Raw genomic sequence first — 25,550 nt, forward strand, 5'->3', positions numbered from 1 at the left:
GTCAGTACACACAATTGATGCGGCGTTAGTAAAAGTTGGTGTGAAGTTAGTAGAAGTTAATGTGGCAATAGTAACTCTCATGAAAAAATACATATTTTTAGAAAATTTCAGGGAATCTCTAGGACTATCTGATGAACTTTCCTAAATCCAGATAGTATCTATATTCCTAGAAAACGACAAAGAAAACGGAAGCATGCGCAGTACGCTCCAGGCGTATTGTAGCAAATCTATAAGCGCATTGAATTCATTCTCTGTAAAACTCAACCGTGAGCGTGAGAGAGTACAATAATATAAAATAACAGTTCAACTTGAGGTTTTAGAGTTTCGGCTAAAAGAACGGTTTTTTCCAAATCTACTCGAAGTTAGTTCCCCATTAAAATTCACTGGTGAGCACTAAATCCAAATCTCTCTCTTTTATCTCTTATTTTCTTTATTTTCTCTATTTAAATCTTCTATTTTTACCTAATTTTTTCAATCAATCTAAACCATATCATCTAATCGGAACTTGTATTTAATCTGAATTTATATTGTTTAATTTTTTTTACCATTTTTTCTGTTCATTTTGATTTAGTTTTAGTAATGGATGTCGTTCTGCATTTAAATAAGCTTGCTTTTTTCTTGAATAAATCTATATCTGTCTGTTCTTGTATTTAATCTGAATTTATTTATACAATTTCGTGTTTTAGGTTTTAGGTTTAATGTTTTTTTTTTGCAGAGTTTTTTGATGACTTCGATTTTACTTGTCTTTGACAATGTTATATGGTTTAGTCAAGATTCATGTTTAGTTCAATTATGTGTCGAACTCATCTTTGAATCCATCCCTCATTGGGTCTAGTTGTTTGTCTAAATTCATAATTGCTCAACAGATCAAGATGTTGCTCTTATCGATCAATTTGTGTTTTAGATAGTTGGGTCATTTCAAACCTATTGACTAGTGGTTATTGCGTCATATTGACCAGCAAATAATGTACATATCAATTTAAGAATAAAATTCATGAATTAATCAACTTTTTGAGATTAGAGGAATATTTACTTCTTAATCCTTTGCTTTGAGGCCACTTTTGACTCTCCATCTCTTATGTGTTGGCTTACTTGACCATTTCTAGCATTCTTTTTTCAGACCCATTTTTTCGGTTCTAGACTGGAATTTTGAAAATGAAATTGACTCCGAGAGAAGTTGAGAAATTATCTCTGCACGAGGCTGGATTTCTTGCACAAAAGCGACTCGCTCGGGGCTTGAAACTTAATTACACTGAAGCAGTAGCACTCATAGCGACTCAGGTATCAGTGGATTGCCGATAATGTGTAATAGCCTTTATACCGAGTATGTCTATTCTTATTTTCTCTCTGAGTAGAGGTTCTCTTCATTCATTTGTTCCCATGCACAGATTGCTTCAAATATTATATTTATATATGGACATCCTATGTTTCACCATCTAATGGACATGGGGAACTTGTTTTTCATTTAAGGCCTTGTATAGAAGCTTAGATTTTTTTTAATAAAAAATATTTCTTCAGAAAGAAATTTCTCTACGAGTGTTAATACCACTGACCTGGGTTCAAAACCCTCTTTCACTTGCTAATTACTGACCACCAATGCACTTGCTTATTTTAAAAAAGAAGAAGAAGAAGTTCATAGATTTTTCTTTCTACCTATATATATATATATATATATATATATATATATATGGGGGTGGTTCAACGGCCATATGTAAAAACATATGAAAAGACAATGGTTTTTCAAAATATGGGTTAGAGGTTTTGGATTGAGCTGATTTTTTGCAAGGATGGTCACTATGACGGGAAGATCATCCTCACAAAAAATCAGCTCAATAAAAAACTTCTAAATCCATCAAAAGTGATTTACAAATTATTGACAAAAATTGGCAAAAAATCGACGGTCCACATTCTAAATCACTTTTAATTGGGTTAGAAGTTTCAGATTGGACTGATTTTTTTTTCGGATGATCTTCCCATCATAGAGATGATCCTCACAAAAAATCAGCTCAATCCGAAATTTCTAACTCATATTTTGAAAATTTATTAATGTTGCATTGTTTTTACATATGTTTTCTCATATGTCCCTTGAACCTGACCCTATATATATATGGATTTTTTGAGGCAGTAGAAATTTCTTTTTTAAGAAAAAGAAAATAAATTGTAAGACTCCATACATGACCTAAGTTCATAACTATGAATACATGATACTTATGGTTCAGTACTCCCATAATGTAACATTTCTATAATAGTGGTACTCTTTTAAAAATCAGATAATGGTGAGTTTGTTTTTCATTTAAGTTTATAATTTTATTTGCTTTTTAATTTTAGAGAATTTATCCCAACTCTTGGTTTTGTTTATTTTCCTGAAGATATGTATCTGTTTTATGCTTGCTGTTTTTCATAGATTTTGGAGTTCGTTAGGGATGGTAATAACACTGTTGCAGAGTTGATGAATACTGGGAAACAACTATTGGGAAGGTATGATCTAAATTTGCAATAGCTGGCACCATGCTTTATTGTGAAAAAAAAAAATTTAATGGAAGAATTTTTCTTTATGAATTGTATTGTGTATGGCTTATCTAGTTATTCTTATCATGAGCATACTATGGAATATGGATCACCTTGTGTGCACATTGGACAATTTTATATTTAATACTCTGAATAACTAATGACATCTAAAGTCTAAAACCCGTCAAAATACCATGGAACTGATACTGTTCAATGGATGTCAAATTTATGGTCATTCACATTTTGTTTTAAAGCTTACAACTAATATTGGTTTGTTATCTTGGATTCCATTATTATTTGGCCTCTTGTATGGTCTACAATGGCATCTGTTCACTAGAGCTCAATATCTGAGTTATTTCGACATATTTAAGCATGTTTCATTAGTGTACACGAATAAGTTTTAGTTGGTAATGAGCTTCTAAAAGCTCTAGATATCTGTTACAATCCTGTTGCAACATGGATTATGGGATCTTTGAATGTATATGTTCATAAACAATTTTGTTGTTTCTTTATACTAGTTTTCATTTTGTGATTATGTGTTTGACATTGCACAACTGAATTTAAGTAATGTCAAACACATTACCAAAATTGAATGGTAATTTCTTTTTTTATAGAATCTGATTATTGTATTTCTTTTGATCAACAGGAGGCAAGTTCTTCCAGCTGTTCCACACCTTTTGCATGCTGTCCAGGTAGAACGGAATGAATATTGAAACTTCATTTTAGAATGATCAGTAAGCACAGCAACAATGAATTACCAAAATTTTGCAACCCGATTGTTCTTTTGACTTTGGAATAAATTACCATTATCAATATACTGTTTCTTCTACACATTCATTTCCACTTCAGAATAGAGATATATTTAGGATTCATAAAAAAATTGATAATCCACTTATGGGAGAACCTTTTCCCGCATCAAGCACTAATCTATTTTTAACATCTAATTAGGTCGGGTAATCATTCGATTTAAGCACAAAAGCTCATTGTTTTTTGTTTCCCTATAATTAGAGCCGTAGGGCTCAATCCATTTATTTGCTCGACCTTACCATGAATTTCTTTTTTTATCCCTCTCTAAGAAATCAAACAATATTTTGAAGATTTTGTACCGATTTGGTGAGGATGAAGTATTTTCATAGTTCTCCATTGATACGACATGCTGTTTTTTTTCCATTCATTCCCTTTCAGGATCAATCGTAATCTTACAAACTCCATGAACAGTATGGATGAATCTGTTCCTTTATCCAAATGTGTAAAAGATTCTAGCCACACTTAAAAGCCGAGTACTCTACCGTTGAGTTAGCAACCCGAATAATGTAATTATGGCGTGTAGATATAATCGTAATAAAAAATAAATAAATTTCCAGAGCTACCATGCAATTTGTGCAAGCAGGGTTTATATAGGAATACTTTTTGCTTAGAGAGAGACTAGTTAGCAAAGAAAAAGAGATACAAAAATTCTGGTCCTATTTGACAATTTTGGTATTTTTCATCCCCTGAGCTTCACATTAACAAGTCTTTTTCTATTCAGTAGTCTTAGCTTATGATGTAGGACATCTACAATCCTAATTAGAGTTTTACGAGGATTTCTATTTCTATTTCTATTTCCTAATTATGTTAGGAATACAATTTCTTGTTAGTTTGTAATTTATTTTAATTCGTTTTTATTATTTAGATTATAATTAGAAGTGCTTAGAAGTGTCCAATTTGAGTTCTAATAGGATTAGAAAGTTAGTGTTATATTATAGATAGGTTAAGGTTGTTAATTTTTAGTATTTTAGTAGGATTACAAGTTGTTATGGAGTTATCTATATAAGGAGCTCTAAATCCGAAAATTGAATAATCAATTCAATTATCTTTTCTCTTTTAATTACTTTTTGGCTTTATATTATATTTTCTTTCAAGCTATTGCTTGTTTATCAATTGAATCTATTGATTCAAATTGATTTAGAGTGTTCCATTGAACACGACCTATCAAATCTATTGATTCACACACTTCCGCTACGTCAAGTGGTATTAGAGCTCTTTCTACGATCGAAAAAAGATGGTTGGTAAAGGTGATTTTATCACAGAATCTTATTTAGAAACTCAATTGGAAGTCAAATTAGAGAAGTTTGAAGACAGAATCACCAACAAAATTATGGCTATGTTGGAGTCTCATGTTTAAGGCATGGTTCTCAACACCATTGAGAAGGAAAAAGGTAAGAAAACTTTTGGAAATGAAGACCCAAAGGATTCCGGGCATTATCCCTCCTTTGGGTGAAAAAAAGATCGAAAAAAGATGGTTGGTGAAGGTGATTTTATCACAGAATCTTATCTAGAAACTCAATTGGAAGTCAAATTAGAGAAGTTTGAAGAAAAAATCACCAACATAATTATGGCTATGTTGGAGTCTCATGTTCAAGGCATGGTTTTCAAAACGATTGAGAAGGAGAAAGATAAGAAAATTTTTGGAGATGAAGACCCAAAGAATTCCCACCATCCCTCTTACAATTCCCATCATAATTCAAACCCTAGAAACTCTTCTAAAGAGGTTGAATTCCCTCAAAATCATAACCTTACCCATAATTTTAGTTTTGCCCAAATTGCACCACTCCCCACACCTCATACCACCCTTCCTCGACCTTCTAACTATACCGCATCACTCCTATACCCTCAAAATAAAATCCCTCACCCTCCCTCCAACATCCACATATCCGCTCCAACAAAATGTTTTTTTTAACCTTGAATATACAATACCATCAAATAACTTCAATGACCCTTTAAGGACCATAACAACCCCATATATGGATTACATAGATGAATTGGATCCTTATACTACCCCTTCTCTAACTAAACATCCCTATTTTGACCATGATAGATTTCTCCCTAACTTTCCTCATACTCGCCCACCTTCATATTGCGAAGTCAATGCAAGACGGAGCCATTATCCCTTACCCACAAATCAGCCCTTCCATGATTTTGAGGAGGTTGAACGCGTGTTTATGCATAATGCACCCCCACATCCTCGCAACAGTGGGCAACAATAGCGGTCTCTTGACTATAGGTTTAAGGCGGATATTGCTACCTTCAATGGGCTCTTGCACATTGAGGACTTTCTTGACTGGATCTCTAATGTTGAACGATTATTCGATTACATGGAAATTTCGGAAGATAAATAGGTCAAACTTGTATTTTTAAGCTAACCGGAGCAGCCTCCTCTTGGTGGGACCATTTCCAACGAGATCGACTATGTCAAGGCTTTCGGCAAGTGCAATCATGGCCAGTCATGAAGCAATTACTTAAGCAACGATACTTACCACCAGATTACATCCAAATATTGTTCATCAACCTACAAAATTGTAGGCTAGGGTCTCAAAGTGTACAAGAATATGTTGATGATTTCTTTCGCCTTATCTCAAGGAATGAACTTCAAGAGAATGAAGACCAAACTATTGGGCATTTCATCAATGGGTTGAATAGAAGAATTCAAGAGAAATTGGCCACGCATCAATACACAAGTTTGCACACAGCCATAAACACTACCCTAAAGGTAGAATCCTTTATGCTTGATTCTCGTATTTCTTCTCATCCTTCTTATACCAACAATCGGAGGTCTAACTATCCACAATATGCCCTCCCCCATTTCATCAACCTTATCCATCCCACAATCATCCCCTTTATGACAACAACAACCATGTTTCCACTTCTCAAGCTCCACCTCCACATCCTAAACCCCACCAACCTAATCCCTATGCACACCCAAAGCAAAATAAGTGTCTTAAGTGCAGGAAAATGGGTCATACTTTGAAGTGTGTCGGAGGAAGCACACATTAGTAGTTGAGGCTGATTATGAAAATGATGAAGATGACCCTTATGTTGATAATGATGTGGCTGTCATCTTTGAGGCTTATGAGGTGGACGAAGGTGAACATCTAAGTTGTGTTATTTGTAATTTATTGTCTGTACAACATGTTGATCCTTCAAATCGACAGTTTTTTCCGAACTACGTGCAAGGTGCAAGCTAAGTTGTGCCAATTAATTATGGATAGTGGAAGTTTAGAAAATATAATTTCAGGCCACATGGTTGATGCACTCAAGCTACCCACTACGTAACACCCTACACCTTATTTTATAGGTTGGGTGGACGATGAATGCAAGAAGAATGTGGCAAGACAATACTTCATTTCTTTTGGCATTAGGCAATATAAAGATGAGGTTATTTGTGACATCGTCCCAATGTGAGCATGCCACATTCTCTTTGGAAGGCCTTGGCTTCATGATAATGATGACACCTACCGGGGAAAAGCCAACATTTATTCTTTCATGCATAATGGTGTCAAAGTGATCTTACATCCTTCTTATGCCAAGCCCAAGGCTTCCTACCTAGTTAAGGAGAAGATAACATGTTTTTTTTCTACCAATATCAATGAGGACTTAAAGGAAACAAGCCAAGTGTTCGCGGTAGTAGTGCAACCTTCCAATCGGGACCCTCCTACTCGAGTGCAACCCCTCCTTGAAGAATTTTCTTGTGTTCTTCCTTCGGACTTGCCAGATTCATTACCTTCCATGAGAAATATACAACATCACATCGATTTGGTGCTCGGTACAAGTTTCCCAAATCTGTCCCGTTACAAGATGAGTCTAAAAGAGTATGACATATTGAAGGAACAAGTGGAGAACTTACTTTCCAAGGGTCTCATTCAACCAAGTCTTAGTTCATGCGCAGTTCCGGCCTTATTGGTACCTAAGAAGGATGGTACATGGATAATGTGTATTGATAGTCATGCGGTGAACAAAATTACTATAAAATATCACTTTCCGATTCCAAGGCTTGATGACATGTTCGACATGTTAACGGGTTCAACTATCTTCTCCAAATTCAACTTGAAAAGTGGCTACCATCAAATACGGATCCGATTTGGAAATGAATGGAAAACGACCTTCAAGATCAAGGATGGCTTGTATGAATGGCTAATTATGCCGTTTGGTTTATCAAATGCGCCTCATGAATTAAGTACTACGACCTTTCATTGGTAATTTCATTGTGGTCTATTTTGATGATATCTTAATCTATTCCAAATCTGATTCAAAGCACTTTCTGCATCTACTGACTGTTTTTGAGGTTGTCAAAGCCAATTATCTTTACATCAATTTGAAAAAATGTCACTTTTTCACGTCTTTGATACTTTTTTTGGGTTACATAGTTTTCAAAGTGGGCATACATGTGGATGAAACTAAAATTGTAGTCATAAGGGATTGGCCTTCTTCAAAATCAGCCTTCGAAGCTTGAAGTTTTCATGGGTTAGCATCCTTCTATCGGTGTTTCATCAAGGACTTTAACTCCATTGTAGCACCTTTAACCGACACATGGAAGAACAAAAAATTTACTTGGACCGATGACGTTGAAGCTAGCTTTCATCTCCTAAAGGCTAAATTTACTTCTGTTCCTATTTTTGCACTTCCTTTCTTTGATAAACTATTTGAAGTCTATTGTGATGCTTCAATACTTGGAGTAGGAGTTATTTTATCTTAAGAAGGAAAGCCTATTGAATTCCTTAGTAAGAAGCTAATGGAGACAAGGCAAAAATGGAGTACATATGAACTTGAATTCTATGTCGTTGTTCATGCTCTTAGAAAGTGGAGGCATTACTTAATCTAAAATGAATTTGTGCTCTATTCAAACCATCAGGCCTTGAAATTTATCCAAATTCAAAGTCCAACCAACCACATGCATTCTTCATGGATCACCTTGCTTCAGGAGTTCAACTTCACTATTCAACGCAAATCTGGCTTCAACAATAAAGTTGCTGACCCACTAAGTCGTAGTCTTTCTCATGCCTCGCAAAATAGAGATTCTTTTCTCATTACTATAAGGAGCAATGTGATAGGTTTCAACTTCCTCAAAGAACTTTATATTGAAGACCCAGAATTCCAAGTTATGTGGGAGAAGTGCAGCTCAGGACAGTAAGGTACTTCAAACTTTGTGGGTCAAGATGGGTTCCTCTTCAAAGGAATAAGGTTATGCATTCCCAATGATTCCATTCGTGAGCATCTTATCAAAGAGTTACATGGTGGCGAACTCTCGAGACACTTTGGACGGGAAAAGACCATTGCATTTGTGAAAGAATGGTACTTTTGGAAGTCTCTTAAGAAAGATGTTGAAGATTTTGTCCGTCAATGCCTCATATCCTAAAAAGGGAAAGGACAAGCACAAAACATTGGTTTGTACACACTTTTACCAGTTCCTAATGGCCTTTGGGAAGTTCTTTTAATGGACTTTGCACTTGGACTACCTCGAATATAACGAGAAAACGATTCTACCTTCGTTGCTATTGATTGCTTTTCTAAGATGACACACTTTATTCCTTGCCACAAGACTCATGATGCGGTAAATATAGCCAACCTCTTATTTCGTGAAGTTGTACATTTACATGGAATCTCTAAGACCATCACTTCGAATAGTGACTCTAAGTTTTTGAAAGACTTTATGGGCTAGATTTAAAACTAAACTTAAATTTTCAAACACCCCCCATCCTCAAACGGATGGACAAACAGAAGTTGTGAATCGTACTCTTGACAACTTGATTTGGTGCATTTCCAGTGATAAACCGAGATAATGGGACTTGGCACTTGCACAAGCTGAATTTGCCTATAATTCAGTCCCTAATCGCTTTACAGGCTACGCACCATTCCACATAGTCTATTCCAAATCACCTAATCATACTTTGGACTTGGTACAACTTCCTTCTCACCCCAACTCCAATGTGACAGTCAATGATATGATTAAGAACCTTCACAAACTCCACGGACAAGTGAAGAAGAACCTTGAAGTTTCTAATGAGAAGTACAAAGCAAATGCCGATAAGCATAGATGATTCAAGAGCTATGAAGAATGAGACTTGGTCATGGTTTATCTTAGTAAAGATTGCTTCCCTGTTAGAACTTACAACAAGACCAAGCTAAAAAAAATTGGGACCCTTCATATCTTGAAGAAAATAAACGATAACACTTATGTGGTGGATTTGCCTGATGATATACATATATCCTCGACATTTAACGTAAAGGACATTTATCTTTATTTTTTTGGAGGATGGTTTTTCTACTCCTACACCAAACTCAAGGACGAGTTTTCTCAAAGAAAGGGGGCCTGATGTACAACATCAACAATCCTAATTAGAGTTTTACTAGGATTTCTATTTCTAGTAGGATTTCTATTTCATAGTTATATTAGGAGTACAATTTCTTGTTAGTTTCTAATTTATTTTAAATTCGTTTTTATTATTTAGACTATAATTAGAAGTGTCCAATTTGAGTTTTAATAGGATTAGAAAGTTAGTATTATGTTATAGATAGGTTATGAATGTTAATTTTTAGTATTTTAGTAGGATTACAAGTTATTATGATGGAGTTATCTATTTAAGGAGTTCAAAATCCGAAATTAAATAATCAATTCAATTATCTTTTCTCTTTTAATTACTTTTTAGCTTTATGTTATATTTTCTTTCAAGCTATTGCTTGTTTATCAATTGAATCTATTGATTCAAATTGATTTAGAGTGTTCCATTGAACACAACCTATTGAATCTATTGATTCACATACTTCCACTACGTTAGCTTATTATCTAATTTGATTAAATATCTCAATTGTTTAGCTTAATTTTTCCTCTTCCACCAGGGATTGTTGAGGAATTCAAAATGTTGTTATTTTTGTTACAACCATTGTTCTCTTTTTAAAAGGTTTAAAGAAAGGCATGATTAGATTGTTTGTCCATGCTAATCCACTAACTACTCCCATGGACAACAAAGTCGCCCACTTATTGAAAAAGTAGTTATTAAATCATGACTTTTTTCCTTCACTGTTTTTATCACAACTTTTTTAATAATACGTGACTTTTATGAACTTCGCGATTAAATCATGAATAATGCGTAAAATAATGAGAATGACATTGACTTTATGTTTTTGACATATTAATGAATCCTAATTTGGACACATGACTGTGGCCTTTTTTTTATTTTGAATGGTATAAATCTTGAATATGTTGTGAATCTGTGGTTACTTATTGTGGATGGATGCATAAATGATGTCAACATGGGAATTCTTGATTTATAATTCTAGTTTAATACAGAACTTGATGATATAGTATGAAAACACCCACTAGTAGGAACAATTACATAACCCTAATCTAGCTCAATTTTTTTCTAATGTTTCCCAATTTTATCAAATTGTTCCTTTGCCGACTTATTCCCGAACCCTGATTTGGTGACTATGACTACTCCAAATGACTAATCTAGTGGAGAGGGGGAGAACTATGAATATAAGATGGTCATGGGGCTTAATTAGGGTATGACATATCCAAGAGTGAAAGAAAATATACTCTCCCCCTCACCCATAAGGTTGGAATCGAATCCATGACCTATATGAACCTAGCGTTTGGATACCATGTTAATCAACCAACTACTCAAAAGACCGATCTTTTGGAGAGGGGGAGAACTATGAATATAAAAGGGTCACGAGGCCTAACTGGGGTATGACACACCCGAGAGTGGAAGAAAATATACTCAACAGTCCACTTTATTTGCACAGTACATGTATAATTTACTATGCTATGTGTAGAAAATGGTGCATTATTACGAAAGAAAGTTCAGGTGTTCATGATTCATGACAAATTTCTTGTCACTAGTTAGTTTTTTTGTTATATTATGTTATTGTTATGTATGATGCGAGTATTTTAAGGTGATTGGCTTTCCTCTTTCTCCTCTTTTTGTGCTTTTAAATTATTATTAAGCGAACTACAAATATCATTTCATTATTTAGGTTGAAGGGACCTTTCCTGATGGGACAAAGTTAATCACTGTTCACGATCCTATTGCAAGCAATGATGGAAATTTGGAACTAGCCTTACATGGCTCTTTTCTTCCAGGTAAAGAAATGAACACTTTATAAAATGGATACACATAGTTTGCTTTTGAGGTATGGGTTCCTTGACTCGTGTTCTATAGAAAAACAAGGTCAATTTTTAAGTTGGGTGCAGAAGGCCTACTAAGATGCTATTTTCTCCCTTATATCATGGTCATCAAAATTCTCTTGACTAGTTTTTTGAACCCACAACCTCCTTTTGGTAAAGTAGCAACTCAAACCATATTTCCAAAGGTGGGTTCTAAAAGTTGTAAGTAATGCCCGACTTTTGTTTATTATGTGCTCATGTTCCTGTTCTTGTTTTTTTCGGTTCTTATTTATATCTTTTCCAGTTATTTTCGAATTTACTTTTGCTTTCTTAAGTATTGACATGTTATTATAAGTTGTCATAAATGAGGCTTAGACTTCACTACTTGGTGATCTTCCATACTAGCCTACACTTTTGCATTACCACTTAAAACACATTTTTTTGTTGCCTACCCAAGCTACAAAAGATACCACTTTACACTTAAAACATATTTTTGGGGGATTTATGGTGTGTTGAGCTCCCTCTTTGGGTGGCATGGAGATATTTTTGTAGATTGGCCAAGAGCATTGAGAGGTATGTGTCTGCCTTAATGTAGGAGGTCTACTCAACCTGTTTCAAATACCGTTTAAGTAACTACTTCAATCTGACTGCGAAGCAGTAGAAAGCAGAGAAGACAGCCCAACTCTTAGGTTCTTTATAGAGACAGTCATGGTTCAAAGTTTCATGCAATTTCAAAATGTTTCAACGGAATATTCCTGTTTTGCCTGAAGCTGGAACAAATCATTAACTCCAAAACATTCATTGTTTCAGATTGTTTCGGTCTTTACTGTTTCAGTTTTTCCCTGACCCAAATGTTGTGTCATAACGAGATTTTAAACCTTCGGGACAATGAAATGAGTGTTGATATGAGAAGACAATGACATGGATATTGGATGCGGAAGAGCTGCATGTACAGAATTTTAAAATTCTACAAAATTAGAAGTTATTGTATTATTGCAAAATACTAAAATATTAATTTGCAAATTCATGTCCTTTCCTTGAGATCTGAGATCCAATTAGTATGACACATAGATACATACACATTGATGACACGTGTCTTGTATGGATGGCTTGAGGGTGTTTGACTATATTATCAACTCTTTTTGGAAGACTGTATGTATGACTAAGTAAAGATTTGTTTATAGTAAGATAGAATATGGGAAGGAATCACCACGTTGCAAAGGGTGGGTATCTTTAAATGGATATATTTATAAAATAAAACCTTATTAGCTTTAACAAAGGTATTCAAAGTTTTCCATTTTTTGTTGGATTTCCAAAACATCCAATGAACCCACCCCTCAAAAGCACTAATGTGACTCAAGAATATCTGCAACCTTACCAAAGATAAAATTCTCTAAGAAGACCCCTCAACTCAATTTATTTGATGTTTAACAATAAACTTTTAACCATTTAAAGTTGCCAGCTTGCTAAGTTGGTTAAAGTCCGTGAGTGTTGATACCATGACCTGGGTTCAAAATCCACCTTCACCTACTTATTACTGACCAATAATCTCATTTGCCTGGTAAAAAAAAAAGTAGCCATTTTCAGTGATTGACTTTGGCATCCTGTGCTTATCTTCATATATTTAGTCATCCCTTTTATGCTGAATGATCCAACAAGTTGCTAAAGATAGAATTCTTCTAAGGGTACGGCCATGGGTTTATAATCCCTGGAGCTTCCCTTGAAGAAGCTCAACTATGCTATTAGACATAATCCCGATTATTTTAAAACACCAAAAAAATCCCCAAAGATTTCAATTCTTTTCTTTTTCTTTCTCATTTTGTATTTTGGTATCGGGGTGCTCCCTTACTACTCCCCTATTATTATTATTTTTCATCCAAACTCCACTGTTAACGTACATTGTTTAATGGAGAAGCAATCCCCAGTAGCTTTGCAAACAAATTATGTTAGAAATGATCCCCACCCACACTGAACTGACTGCAGGATAGACCAGAAATTCATTTTACAAATCCTTCTAAAAATCTAAAAGTTGACAAACAAGGTTTAGCACCCACAAGATTTGTTCAAGAAAACTATTCTGCTCATCGAACTTTATTGAGCTCAATTGAATAATACTCACCAAGTCTTAGTGGAACCCCTAAACATTGCTCTTTCGCAATCTTATTAGGAATTCTTCCTCTAACACCCCCCATTATGTTTTTTTCTGCAACACAATTCCATCCAAAATCGCACCTTATTCGTCACTCACACCTACTTTGAACTTGATGCATTCGTGTGCTAAAAGCCTTAAGTAATTCCTTTCCAAAAGAGAGTAGTTTGCTGCTGCACCCAAAACTTTCACTTTTGAACTTTCTTTCTATAATCTGCTTCTACAAACTTGTGGGCTCCTTCCCAAATCTCAGTATTTTTCCAATTAGATCTTTTTCATGTCCTTGAATGGCTGGAACTTATACCACCATCCTCCTTTTGTTTACTCATCAGTCATCAACCTTTAATCAACTATATTGTATTAATGGGAGGCTAGATGTTGTCTATTCTCTAGATATATGTTGGACCATAGGGTTAGGATGTTGGCATTGGCATGAGTGTGTTCAGTTTGTTCTTATATGGAGCATTGTCCTAATTTTTTTGATAAGTGTAATAATATTAATAAAAGAAGGAGTTTACAAAGAAAAGGAGGCTGAGGTAGCCCCCCAAACAGAGAAAAACAAAGGAAAACAAAGAGACTGAAAGAGCAAAAAAACAAAAACAGCCACAAGCCAAAAAGATCTACACATCACAAAGAGATTCTCATTTAAACACAAAATCCTTGAAAGATACTCCTATGAAGTCCTTGTTTAGCTTCGACCAAAGATGGAGCAATCCCAAGATCTCCAGGATCACGGTGTGAGACGTACTTTCCTTGCCCTGGAACACCCTCTTGTTTCTCTCTTTCCAAAGACCCCAAGCAATGGACGAAGGAAGAGTAGCCCACAAATGTCTTTTTCTAAGAGAAAAGATGTTGAAAACCCTCCAAGAGCAAAAATAAATTTTGAGGTAAAGCCCAATTTATCTGAAAGCAGTAAGAAAGAACATCCAATTGCCTCTGGAGAAAGGACAATGGATTAGAGTGTGGTTGGCTGATTCCCCATAGCTCATGCATAGGGGGCAGAAATTTGGAGTAATCCAACCTCGACGAATCAAGATATCCTGAATAAGAATTCTCCCTAATAAAGCTAACCACACAAAGAAAGAAACCTAAGACAGGACAAGGGCAGACCAAATGATCGATTCAGAAAAAGAAATGTCAAAGGGAGGAAGCATTGTCCTAATTAGATGCATTTGATGTTTTAAAACCAAATAGAGACTGTGAATCATCTCTTATTCGTTATCCCATTGCAATAAAAATGTGAAGTTTCCTCAGTCAACTTTTTTGAGTTTCTTGAGTTTTGCCAAGTTTAGTGTTCTCTCTAAATTCAATCACTGATCTTATAATTCTATCACCAATTTTAGGATGGAGGCAGTGGTCTGGTGTGGTGCCCTCCGTCCCCTTCATGATAATTCTGTAGGACAGAGATGAAATGGAATTTACAATGCAAATACATTGACGCTACTTGAAACTATCAGCCATTTTAGTGCTAATGGAAGTCATCAGTTCTTTTTCATGGTGGATAAGCCTTTTTGGGTGAAATCCATTGAGTAACGAACTTGAGCACAAATAAGCAACTAAATAAGAAATTGGAACTGTTACATGTACTAGTTTTGCATTTCTAGAATTTTCTTGTGCATGTTTTGAGAAAGAACTCAGAAAATCAAAATAAAAGGAAGAATGAATCAATGAAATGCTGGTTGGTCCTCACTGGGAACTTTTTTATAAGGAGGATATCTTTTGGGTTTTTTCTAGAACAAAATTTGAAAGTGAAAGCTCCTTCCTTCATCTTTATTTGTTGCAACTATTTCTGTTCAATGAGAAAAAGAGGGGAGGAAAACTTCATGTCTGATTTTGAAGTTTTTATAGGAACTTGTCCCAGTTTTTCTTCGGCCGAGCCCATAGCTGACAAACAACTTTCTTAAGATTGTGAGGATCATGTTTAGTAGTTTCTGAGAACCAGTAACTGGGTCCTCCTTGAAAGAGTTGAAAAGAAGTTCTTAGCACACGTATAAACATATTGTATGTTAAAATAGAAATAGGCGTACCTGATAAATTTCTGGCGGGCATTAATGAAAGAATTTCAGTTCTGCAGTTCCTTCACTAGACAAGTTTTCTGGGGAAGAAGATGATATAATTCCTGGTGAAATTAAATTTGGATATGGAGGAATTACAATTAATACTGGAAGGAGAGCTGTTACTGTTGTGGTTGTCAACAAGGCAGACAGGCCGATTCAGGTGCATGCCATCAATTTTTTATTCTTTATTATTATTATTATTATTTTGGCTTTGTTTCTGATGGGTTTTTTTTCGTTGATGAGCACTTGAGTGGGGTTTGCCTGTTTGGTTTTTGATGGGTAATCTGGGGCTGAACCTTGATTCACCGAGACATTCTTGTTGTAAAAAACACTCCTCCAAGATCCTTTTTTTTTTCCTTTTTCAAATCTAAAAAGAGAATCTTGTGGTGGCTAATTTCATTTGTGGGGGGCTTTGGAAGGAAAGGAAAAAAAGAGGGATTTTTATAGAAAAGAGCAGCTGGTTCACGACATGATCATCAGTATCCTAGGCCTTACTTTTTAATTTTTTTCTTTCTGATGTAAGATCTTCAAATGGTTTATTCTTTGAAGACTTCATTCGTAGGTGGGATCTTGTGACCAGGGAGGAAAATTATCTTACTTGCTTTTACAGTTTTACTTTCTTCACACTGTCTTTCTTTCTTCATTTTATATTCTGTTTTTCTGTAGATCTCTCAGTGTTCTTGGTAGGTCTTCTCGATGCCGTTGTCTAACATTTTTTATGACAACCCATTGAACAAGCCTGCATCTTTTTCCTTGCTATTTATGGTATTCTTTGTTTCAAGTATTGATAAATAAATATGAAGTCACAAGGTTTTCCTTCCTGAATTCAGATTGGCAGCCATTATCACTTCATTGAGGTGAATCCCTATTTGGTTTTTGATCGAAGGAGAGCGTATGGCATGCGATTGAACATACCAGCAGGGACAGCTATTCGATTTGAGGTTGGGCACTGTTTTATTTTGGTATTTCTTTTGTTAGAATTCAAAGCTTAAGTGTTTTTTTTGTTACTTACTACCCTCATCAATGTCCATGGGTTATCCCATCCTTTTAGAGACTTCAACCTGCATTAAAGCACTCATTGATTACTGCAGTGTTACATATTGAACTTGTACAGACAATCTCAATTGAGCTTTCTTTAATTTATCCCCTTTAAAGCTACTATAGATTCCCTCACGTGCCCATGCCTGACTTAGTCCTTTCTAGTCTTTCATCCACTAATCTCGAGATCCTCATTTCTCCACTTATTCTAGAACATATGGTTTTGTGATGGCCCTGCTTCATATAGCATTGCTGGTCTTAGTGCCGCCTTATAAAATTTCCCTTTTAAACTGGTTTGTATCTATTGGTCAATCCATGGCATGTGATGGGTGTGCACCTGTTATGTCATTTATCTGTTCTCTTGTATTGCTTTTAGAACTTATTGACAATTGTGGTTTGCCAGCCAGGGGATGTGAAACATGTTACTCTTGTAAGCATTGGAGGCCGGCAAGTGGTCAGAGGAGGGAATGGCATTGTGGACGGTCCAGTTGAAGTTTCCCAGATTGAAAGGGTGATGGAAGCTGTACGTGATAGAGCGTTTGGAAATGAGGAAGAACCAAATGCCAGGTTTGGAATTTTAGTTGTAGTCTTCTGTTTTTGGGGCCATTTGTTTCGGCTTCCTTCCAAAAATAATTAAGATAATTCAAGTATGCTTAACCTACAAAAAAAAAAAAAAAAAAATTTAGAGAACTTCTATTGCCACACCAATATTACTAACAGCATCCCTAGATGTGTGCTAATTCATTGGAGATTTACATATGAATTGGTGGAGCATTAGCAAAAGTTGGTGTGGCAATATAATCTCTCTAAATTAAAAGAAAAAAAAAAAGTTATGCCTAATCTCAGAAGTTTAATTCTGCAGTGAGGGTGTCACTGGAGAAGACCCTTTATTCACAAGAATAATTTCCCGTGAGGCTTATGGTAACATGTATGGGCCCACCACTGGCGACAAAATTCGGCTTGGCGATACCGACTTATATGCAGAAATTGAAAGAGACTTTGCCGTTTATGGTGACGAATGTGTATTTGGTGGTGGGAAAGTACTAAGGGATGGAATGGGACAGGCTTCAGGCTATCCATCTTCAGATTCTTTGGATACTGTTATCACAAATGCTTTGATTATTGACTATACAGGAATATACAAGGCAGATATTGGCATCAAAGAAGGTTCTATTTTTTGCATTGGGAAAGCAGGAAACCCTGATGTGATGGATGGCGTTTCATTTGATATGATTGTTGGGGTAAATTCCTTCTCACAATGCATAGTAGTCGGTAGGTATGAATGCATGATTACCTGTTACGTTATTGGCATATGTTTATACATTTATTTCCTTAATTTAGGTCAACACTGAGGTTATTGCCGGAGAAGGAATGATTATAACTGCTGGGGCTATTGACTGTCATGTCCACTTTATATGTCCTCAGTTGGCACAGGAAGCGATATCAAGCGGTTAGAGTTCTATCTGATTGGAAAATACATTAGATAATTAGCTATCACAAAGCTTTATTTAGTCTATTTTCTATTATTGACGAGGGAGAGACATTGAAATGAAAATAGTTCACAACACAGCTATGAATTGTTCCATGTGATTCGGCCCCTGTGCCTCCCCTTGAATCTAGAAAAAAAAAAAAAACGTATTAAATTTCAACATTTTTCCTAGAAATATACTAAATATTTTTTTTCCATAGGGTTTGACACGAAGATTAACTGACAGTTTCTTTTCATATATATTTTAGTTGAATTCATTTTTCATTTCCTTAAATATTCCGGTGAATAATTTGGACAAATTTTTTTTTTTTTTTTAAATGATGTAAAATTATTGAAAATTATAAATTGCTGGTAGAAAGAACTTGTAAACTACACATTATAATAATTTTCACTTATAAAAATTACATAAAATATTCATTCATTAATATAATAAATTATGATTAATTAGGTATTTATATCATCTTATTTTGATGTACTATAAGCATATTGGCACGTTCATTAAGCCAATTCAATCATTGTTGTTTTAATTAGATGGACTTGGATTTATAAGTAATTTATTCATATATATTTAAAAAATAAAAATATAATAAGATGCGAATGCAATTACTAGTATGATTTATTTTGGTGGTTAATGGAAAATCTGGATATCCTGTAAGGATGTCATGAACTTCGTGATACTCTAGGTACATTTTATTCAATATAAATGCTCACATGTTCTTTTTTTTTTCCTCGCTGTTGGGGTGTGATTAGAATGGATTTTGGGGAAAATAATACACAATCTGAGCAGATCAAGATCAAAACCCAGTTGCCCGAGTGAAAGCCTGTTTCCAAGTACATCATTAGATTCTATTTTCTGTACTGTCTGTGGGTGAATGAGTACTGAAATGTATGCCTTAGTAGTTTACACATATTGTAGAAGACCATTGGAATGTTCCTTGGGCCTAGTTTATACTGACAGACTTTTTCATGTTGGTCAGGCTATTTTCTCTATAGAACTGAGATTTGTTGGATCTGCACTGTGTTGAGATCACATTTTTCTTACGTTATTTTCTCTGTCCTTTCGATTGGATGATAATAGGCTAATAATGGAGCATTAAGGTGATGGGGTTGAGTGTAATTCATAAATTCATATTGCCGCTATGACTGTCCATGCATTTTTTTCATTAATTAGAATATGAGTGATATAACCTTAATGAAATTTTGCTCATATATTTGGAAAAACAGAAAATAAAAATGAAGAGTTGAAGTGATATTTTCTGAACAATTCTATGCCTCTAAGTCTTTATACAATCTATGAAGGCATCACAACATTAGTGGGAGGTGGGACGGGACCGGCTTATGGGACACGTGCAACTACTTGTACACCTGCACCACTACAAATGAAACTTATGCTGCAGTCAACCGATGACATGCCACTTAATTTTGGCTTCACAGGGAAGGTATTCTTCCCTTTTATCTTTAGATTGAAAGACTGAAGCTCTGAAATTGTCTGTATGTTCTTGTCTTCCCCCTTTTTTTCTATTGTGAATTACCCTATACTTTTTTAGGGGAACAGTGCCATGCGAGATGGATTACTTGAAATAATCAAGTCAGGAGCAATGGGTTTGAAGCTGCATGAAGACTGGGGAACTACCCCTGCTGTAATAGACAATTGTTTGAGTTTTGCCGACGAATATGACATTCAAGTACAAGTTATTTATATCTTTCATTCTTTTCTTGTTCCCTGTCTTTTTAACTCTTTAATTGATGAGATATCAATTTGTGACAGGTTAATATCCACACTGACACCTTGAATGAATCTGGATGTGTGGAACACACTATTGATGCATTTAATGGAAGAACGATCCATACTTACCACAGGTGTAGTTGGAATGCTAGTTTATTTGATTATATCAACTTAAACTGGACTTTTATGTTGGAGTTCAAGGGCTTTAGATTAAGTAACACTAAGACCAAGGATGTGGAATATAACTTTAGCAATGAGGAATGTCCAGTGAAAGTTGATGGTCTAGAAATACCCAGAGCTCTTATTTTTGTTATATTGGGTGTATTGTACATAATGATGGAGAAATTGTGGAAGATGTATCAAAGTTGGATGGTTAAAGTGGAAGTGTGCTTCTTGAGTGTAATGTGACAAACATATAACAATCAAATTAAAAGGATAATTTTATAAGAAGATAGTACAACCAACTATGCTTTATGGAGCTGAATGTTGGGAGGTCAAGAAGCATCATGTTAATAAATTTAGCATAGTAGAGATGAGGATGCTGAGGAAAGATTACGAAAGACAAATCAAGAATGAATGCAGTCGGGAAAATGTAGCAATTGCTCGAATAGGCAATAAAAAGAGCTAGTCGAATGAGATGGTTTGGGCATGTTCAATGAAGGCCAATTACTTCCCTAATTAGAAGTAATATTCAAGTTGAAGGTTCAAAAAGAGCAAGAGGAAGACCTAAAAGAACGTGGATGGAGATAGTAAAAGCATATAAGAACCAAAATTCAATAACAAAAGACTTAGCTCCAAACAGAGTGGTATGGACGAACAAGATTCGTTTAGTCCCAAATCTTTGGGATAGGGCTTTTTTTGTTGTTGTTAGATGTATTCATTAATTATATACTAATATTGACTTCCTTTGTCTTTTTAGAAGCTGGGAAAATCTATTATTGTAGTTTTGTATAATTTTTAATGTTTTAGCTCCATTACCAGAGTATGCAACTCACGAATTTTGTGTCTCAATTTCTTGTTGAGCAGTGAAGGTGCAGGAGGTGGTCATGCTCCGGATATCATCAAAGTGTGTGGTGTGAGAAATGTTTTGCCTTCATCAACAAACCCAACACGACCTTACACTTACAACACCATAGATGAGCACCTTGACATGCTGGTAAGAAAAGAAATAAAAAGGAACAGTTTGTGTTGTGAGTCAAAGCATTTCTGCCTCACAAACCAATCTTAATTCATGCAGATGGTCTGTCATCACCTTGATAAGAACATTCCAGAAGATGTAGCATTTGCTGAATCTAGGATACGGGCTGAAACAATTGCTGCAGAAGACATTTTGCATGATATGGGAGCTATCAGTATTATAGCTTCTGATTCACAAGCAATGGGCCGTATCGGAGAGGTGTGCAAAGCTCTCTTACCTTTTTTATTGGTTCATAGATTTTTTTCATTAAAAACGTATGTCCCAACAACTTATACCTGACCAGTTAGATATTCATCAAATATTGCTAAATAACACAATGTAGTTGATGCCCACAAGTCCTCTTGAGGAAATCTATCATGTTTAGTTCTGAATCCTGATTGATGATGAGGATGTATTTTGTCAAGACATTGGATATCAAACTAGGTAACTGGCACCCCCCCCCCCCCCCCCCCCCCAGGCTGACCTGTTTTTTTCCTTTTTTAAAATGTCATTCATATTATTAATGACATAAGAAGGTAATAAAAGAAATCAAGGAAAATAGTTCAAATGGGTAATATTAATCGTTCTATACCATTTTCTCATTTTCAAGGGAAAGTTAATTAGTGACTGCATCCATTATCCGTTTTTCTCTCTCTCTCAAAACAGATGTTTATGGGCATCCCAAAAGATTTATCCCGAACATGCTAGCATGCAATGGAATATTGGTCGTGAGCACTTCCCATACATGTGCAACAACTTTTTGTTCTTCTAACATTTTAAATGGGCTCTGTTATAACTTTAGTAGTGATTGTGCATTTATGGATTGACAATTGTTTTTGAATTCTATGAGATTTATATCTGATCAATGCTCTTCTTACCAGGTGATAATCCGAACATGGCAAACTGCTCACAAGATGAAGGTTCAAAGAGGACCTATTGAGTCTAGTGGAGACCAGAATGACAATATCCGAATTAAACGATACATTGCAAAGTATACCATAAATCCTGCAATCGCTAATGGGTTTTCTCAATATGTTGGTTCAGTTGAGGTATACTAATTTTAACCTTATTATATAGTTTTGCTTATGTTATGGCTTGGGACCTCAAAATTTCATGTTATTAAGAAGGTTCTGTTGCATGATCTTCCCAGATAGTTTTATACATTTGTAATAAAATTTCGTTTTTATTGATTGAAGCGAAAAATTCCACAATTTCATAAAATGTTGTTCACTGGTAACAAAGATGAAAAGTAAAATATAGTTGCTTATGCAAAACACTTCTATTTTCACAGGTTGGGAAGTTGGCTGATCTTGTTTTATGGAAGCCTTCTTTCTTTGGAACAAAACCAGAAATGGTGATCAAAGGTGGTGCAATTGCATGGGCTGACATGGGCGACCCAAATGCCAGTATCCCTACTCCTGAACCGGTAAACTTCGCCTTAATATTAGAGAGATGCTATTGGCAACCCAACTTTTGCTTATTACAGATTTCTATTTTTTGAGTTTAAAATTTTATATGAGCCTAATCAAATTGTATAAAACAACTGAAATTGTTTGAACGAGTGTTATAATGTTTTGTAATGTTGAGATAATAATTTGAGCCAAACCTTTTGTAATGTTTTAAGAGTATGTTTTAATCTTTAATTGGGGTGTGATAAAGAAATTGGGGTGTAACAAGTTAAAGTTGGGAGTGCAGCATTGCGGTACAGGTTGCACTCGTAAAGTGGGGAAGAAATCCACCAACCTATGTGTTCTGCCTAAGATACCTTCCAGTCTTCCATCAAAATGCAACCTGAATGCAAAATCATAAAAGTCTTCTAATATTAGCTTCTCAATTAAGTCACCTCTTCTCTAATAAGTTCTTACATCCTTGTATATGTATCAACAAATATTGACCCCAATTTGTTGCAGGTGATGATGAGGCCGATGTTTGGCGCATTTGGCAAGGCTGGAAGCTCAAACTCAATTGCTTTCGTTAGCCAGGCAAATCCATTTCTTTCTTCTTTTTTATTCAATTTTGTAAAATTGCAAACCTGCTCCCATATTTATCGGTTATTGCTGTTTGTTTCTCACATACAGATTGCAAAAGAAGCAGGAATCGGAACAGAATATGAACTCAAAAAGAGAGTAGAAGCCGTGAGCAATGTTCGGAGACTCACTAAGCTCGACATGAAGCTCAATGACACACTCCCGGATATTCAAGTGGACCCAGAAACATACACGGTGAGTGCAGATGGTGTAATTCTTACCTGCAATGCAGCAACCACAGTTCCACTATCTCGCAATTACTTCCTGTTTTAAATTGCAATTGATATCTCCCCAACTTTAGATCTGCGTAGGATTTATGCTACATAGTACCCGTGAAGAAGCTAGAACTTGTAATCCCTCAAAAAAGTAATAAGATGGTATTTATAGTGGAAATCGAGCAAGTATTTCCTGCCAAAGTAACCATCCAATCTGTGAATTCTTAACTTTAATGTGATAAATTGAATGGTTATTGGCATCTGAAGTGGTTGATTTTTTTTGGCCATCTATGTATCTATGAAACACATCAAATAGTGATCTGTACATTGCATTTCTCATGTGCATGTTAGGATGGTTCACTGGTCTTGGATTTTGCATTTACCTGGTCAGGATCATGTGTTTTTATTTTTGAAAACTTGGTCGCTGGTGGTTTTCCTAAGCAAACAAAAAAAGATTATATAAAATGCATAGGATTTTATTCAAAATCCGAGTGATCTGAATTTAGTGGGATTGTTCCTTCAAGTATATCCGAATTAAAAAAAATGGGTTGGATATGGATTGATATCCTTGAGCCGAGTCAAATTCGGGTCGGATACGGATCCATCCCCTATATCCATCTAGATCCAAATGGTATATTATTTTATAAGTTATATTATTTTATATATTTTTTAAGATAACTTTCTTCAACAAACAAGTGTCGTGCATAGTGGCCAAGGTCTCCTTCCAAAAAGTGAGGTCTTGAGTTTAAGTTCTTTGACATTTAGACATTTCCCTTAGAATATAATTGAGTGGTTTGAAATTATCCGATTTGAATTAATTAATTCGTTCGAGTCGAATCCAGATACAGGTTTAGTGAAAGCAAAATGGTTCAAATATGATTTTAACTAGTAGAATCCGAATAAAAATTTTAGATATGAATATAGATATACTCATATTTGACCTGACCTCAACCCGTTTAAGCCCTAAGATCAACTACAAGAGGAAACCCTAAAGTAAGATTTAAAGAAAATGGATAAATATGGAGAAAAAATTAATATGAAAACTAAAGCTGCCCAAAAGTCTTCTAAAAATCCTCACATAATTGGAGGTGATGATGTTTAATTCATCTTCTTAATCTAGATTTAGCTACGATTGAAGAGTCGAAATAAGGTTGTAGAGGATATTTTAGGCCTTCCATTCCTTGAGATGAAAATTGTCTCTTGATAGTGAGCTCGGCCTTGATCTAACAATTAATTCATCTTTTGGTGATTTTCTTGACTTTCCTTGATTTGTTCGTTGGCGTCATCCCGATTTTCCTCAACTCGTTCCATCAATGCCAACTTGGTTTGACCAAGGTACTAGAGATCGTTCATTTGCAGGTTCTTAGGTCAGCTTAAAAGCTCTTTGACCTTCCACACCTCGGATGGTGAAATGCCATTTGTCTTGCACAGTCGGTACGAGATGACTTTCCTCCGTGTTTGGCGTCATAACCAACCTCCTTGGTTGGTGTATTCGGCTTTTCTCTTAGATGAGGTTTTGATTCATTTCTAGCCTTCAATTGATACTGCCCTTGTTTCTTTTTTCCATCAATCGGCTTGGCTTTCCTTCTTTGCTGGCACTGGCTCGATCGTTTTCTTTTGTCAAAAGACTTGGTTTTGAACTATGATCTCTTGCCTCCATCATCAATCGACTGATTCTCTTTCGCTCATTGGTAATCTTCAGAACAGTAGATGACGGGACGACATAAAGGATGAGGCTCCAATGTGGTGCATGTCAATGTTCCTTCGATGAATTTGTTAGTACCCAAATAGAAAAGAATGAACAGAGAAAAAAATGAATGGTATATTTTCAAAGTGAATCTTCTCTTGCTCCTTTTTCTTCTTTTTTCCACTGCCTATTTCTCATATATCCTTTCATTTCTCAACCAGCCAATCCCCCTTTCTCTCTTGGTGGTTTGGTTTATATAGATGAAAATCCAGGGGCATCTGTCACCACACGACTAATTCAGGTATTTTGTGAATTGTTTCGTTTGAGGCGCACTTGAGTGTTTTGGGAGATAAATCCATCACTTTTCAAAAGGATTTGAACTTGATGTATAAGTGTTGAAGGTTATTAATGAAGAAAAAGATCTCTGACACTTGGCGTCCCATCAGTTTGACTCAGATCTTTCTTATACTTAACCCCACGATTAGACGCACTCGATTTAGATATTTGCTCAGGGTCGTTCATGTGATGTGGGTCTAGTCGAATATGAGTCGGGT

General features: G+C 35.4%; 1 protein-coding gene across 5 annotated transcripts; it reads left to right on the plus strand.

The window, feature by feature from the left end:
- The first annotated feature begins 227 nt into the window (after nucleotides 1–227).
- URE (urease) lies at nucleotides 228–23,596 on the plus strand. 5 transcript variants are annotated; one of them, XM_086447848.1, is made up of 19 exons: nucleotides 228–386; nucleotides 1,121–1,281; nucleotides 2,405–2,478; nucleotides 3,155–3,200; nucleotides 11,302–11,407; nucleotides 15,655–15,797; nucleotides 16,468–16,578; nucleotides 17,079–17,242; nucleotides 17,538–17,916; nucleotides 18,017–18,125; nucleotides 19,464–19,603; nucleotides 19,712–19,849; nucleotides 19,933–20,024; nucleotides 20,917–21,046; nucleotides 21,128–21,286; nucleotides 21,949–22,116; nucleotides 22,359–22,493; nucleotides 22,978–23,049; nucleotides 23,146–23,596. In XM_086447848.1, the coding sequence occupies exons 2-19, from the start codon at nucleotides 1,156–1,158 to the stop codon at nucleotides 23,365–23,367; spliced, it is 2,514 nt and encodes an 837-aa protein (XP_086303974.1). In that variant the 5' UTR covers nucleotides 228–386; nucleotides 1,121–1,155; the 3' UTR covers nucleotides 23,368–23,596. The 5 variants fall into 5 exon arrangements, with proteins under 5 accessions (XP_086303974.1, XP_086303971.1, XP_086303973.1 ...); XM_086447845.1 differs by having other exon boundaries at nucleotides 22,978–23,596; XM_086447847.1 differs by having other exon boundaries at nucleotides 237–361; nucleotides 22,978–23,596.
- Nucleotides 23,597–25,550: the final 1,954 nt, after the last annotated feature.

The sequence above is a fragment of the Akebia trifoliata genome, chromosome 7 (assembly GCF_017979445.1).
Source record: "Akebia trifoliata isolate Shusen 1 chromosome 7, ASM1797944v1, whole genome shotgun sequence".
Lineage (NCBI taxonomy): Eukaryota > Viridiplantae > Streptophyta > Magnoliopsida > Ranunculales > Lardizabalaceae > Akebia > Akebia trifoliata.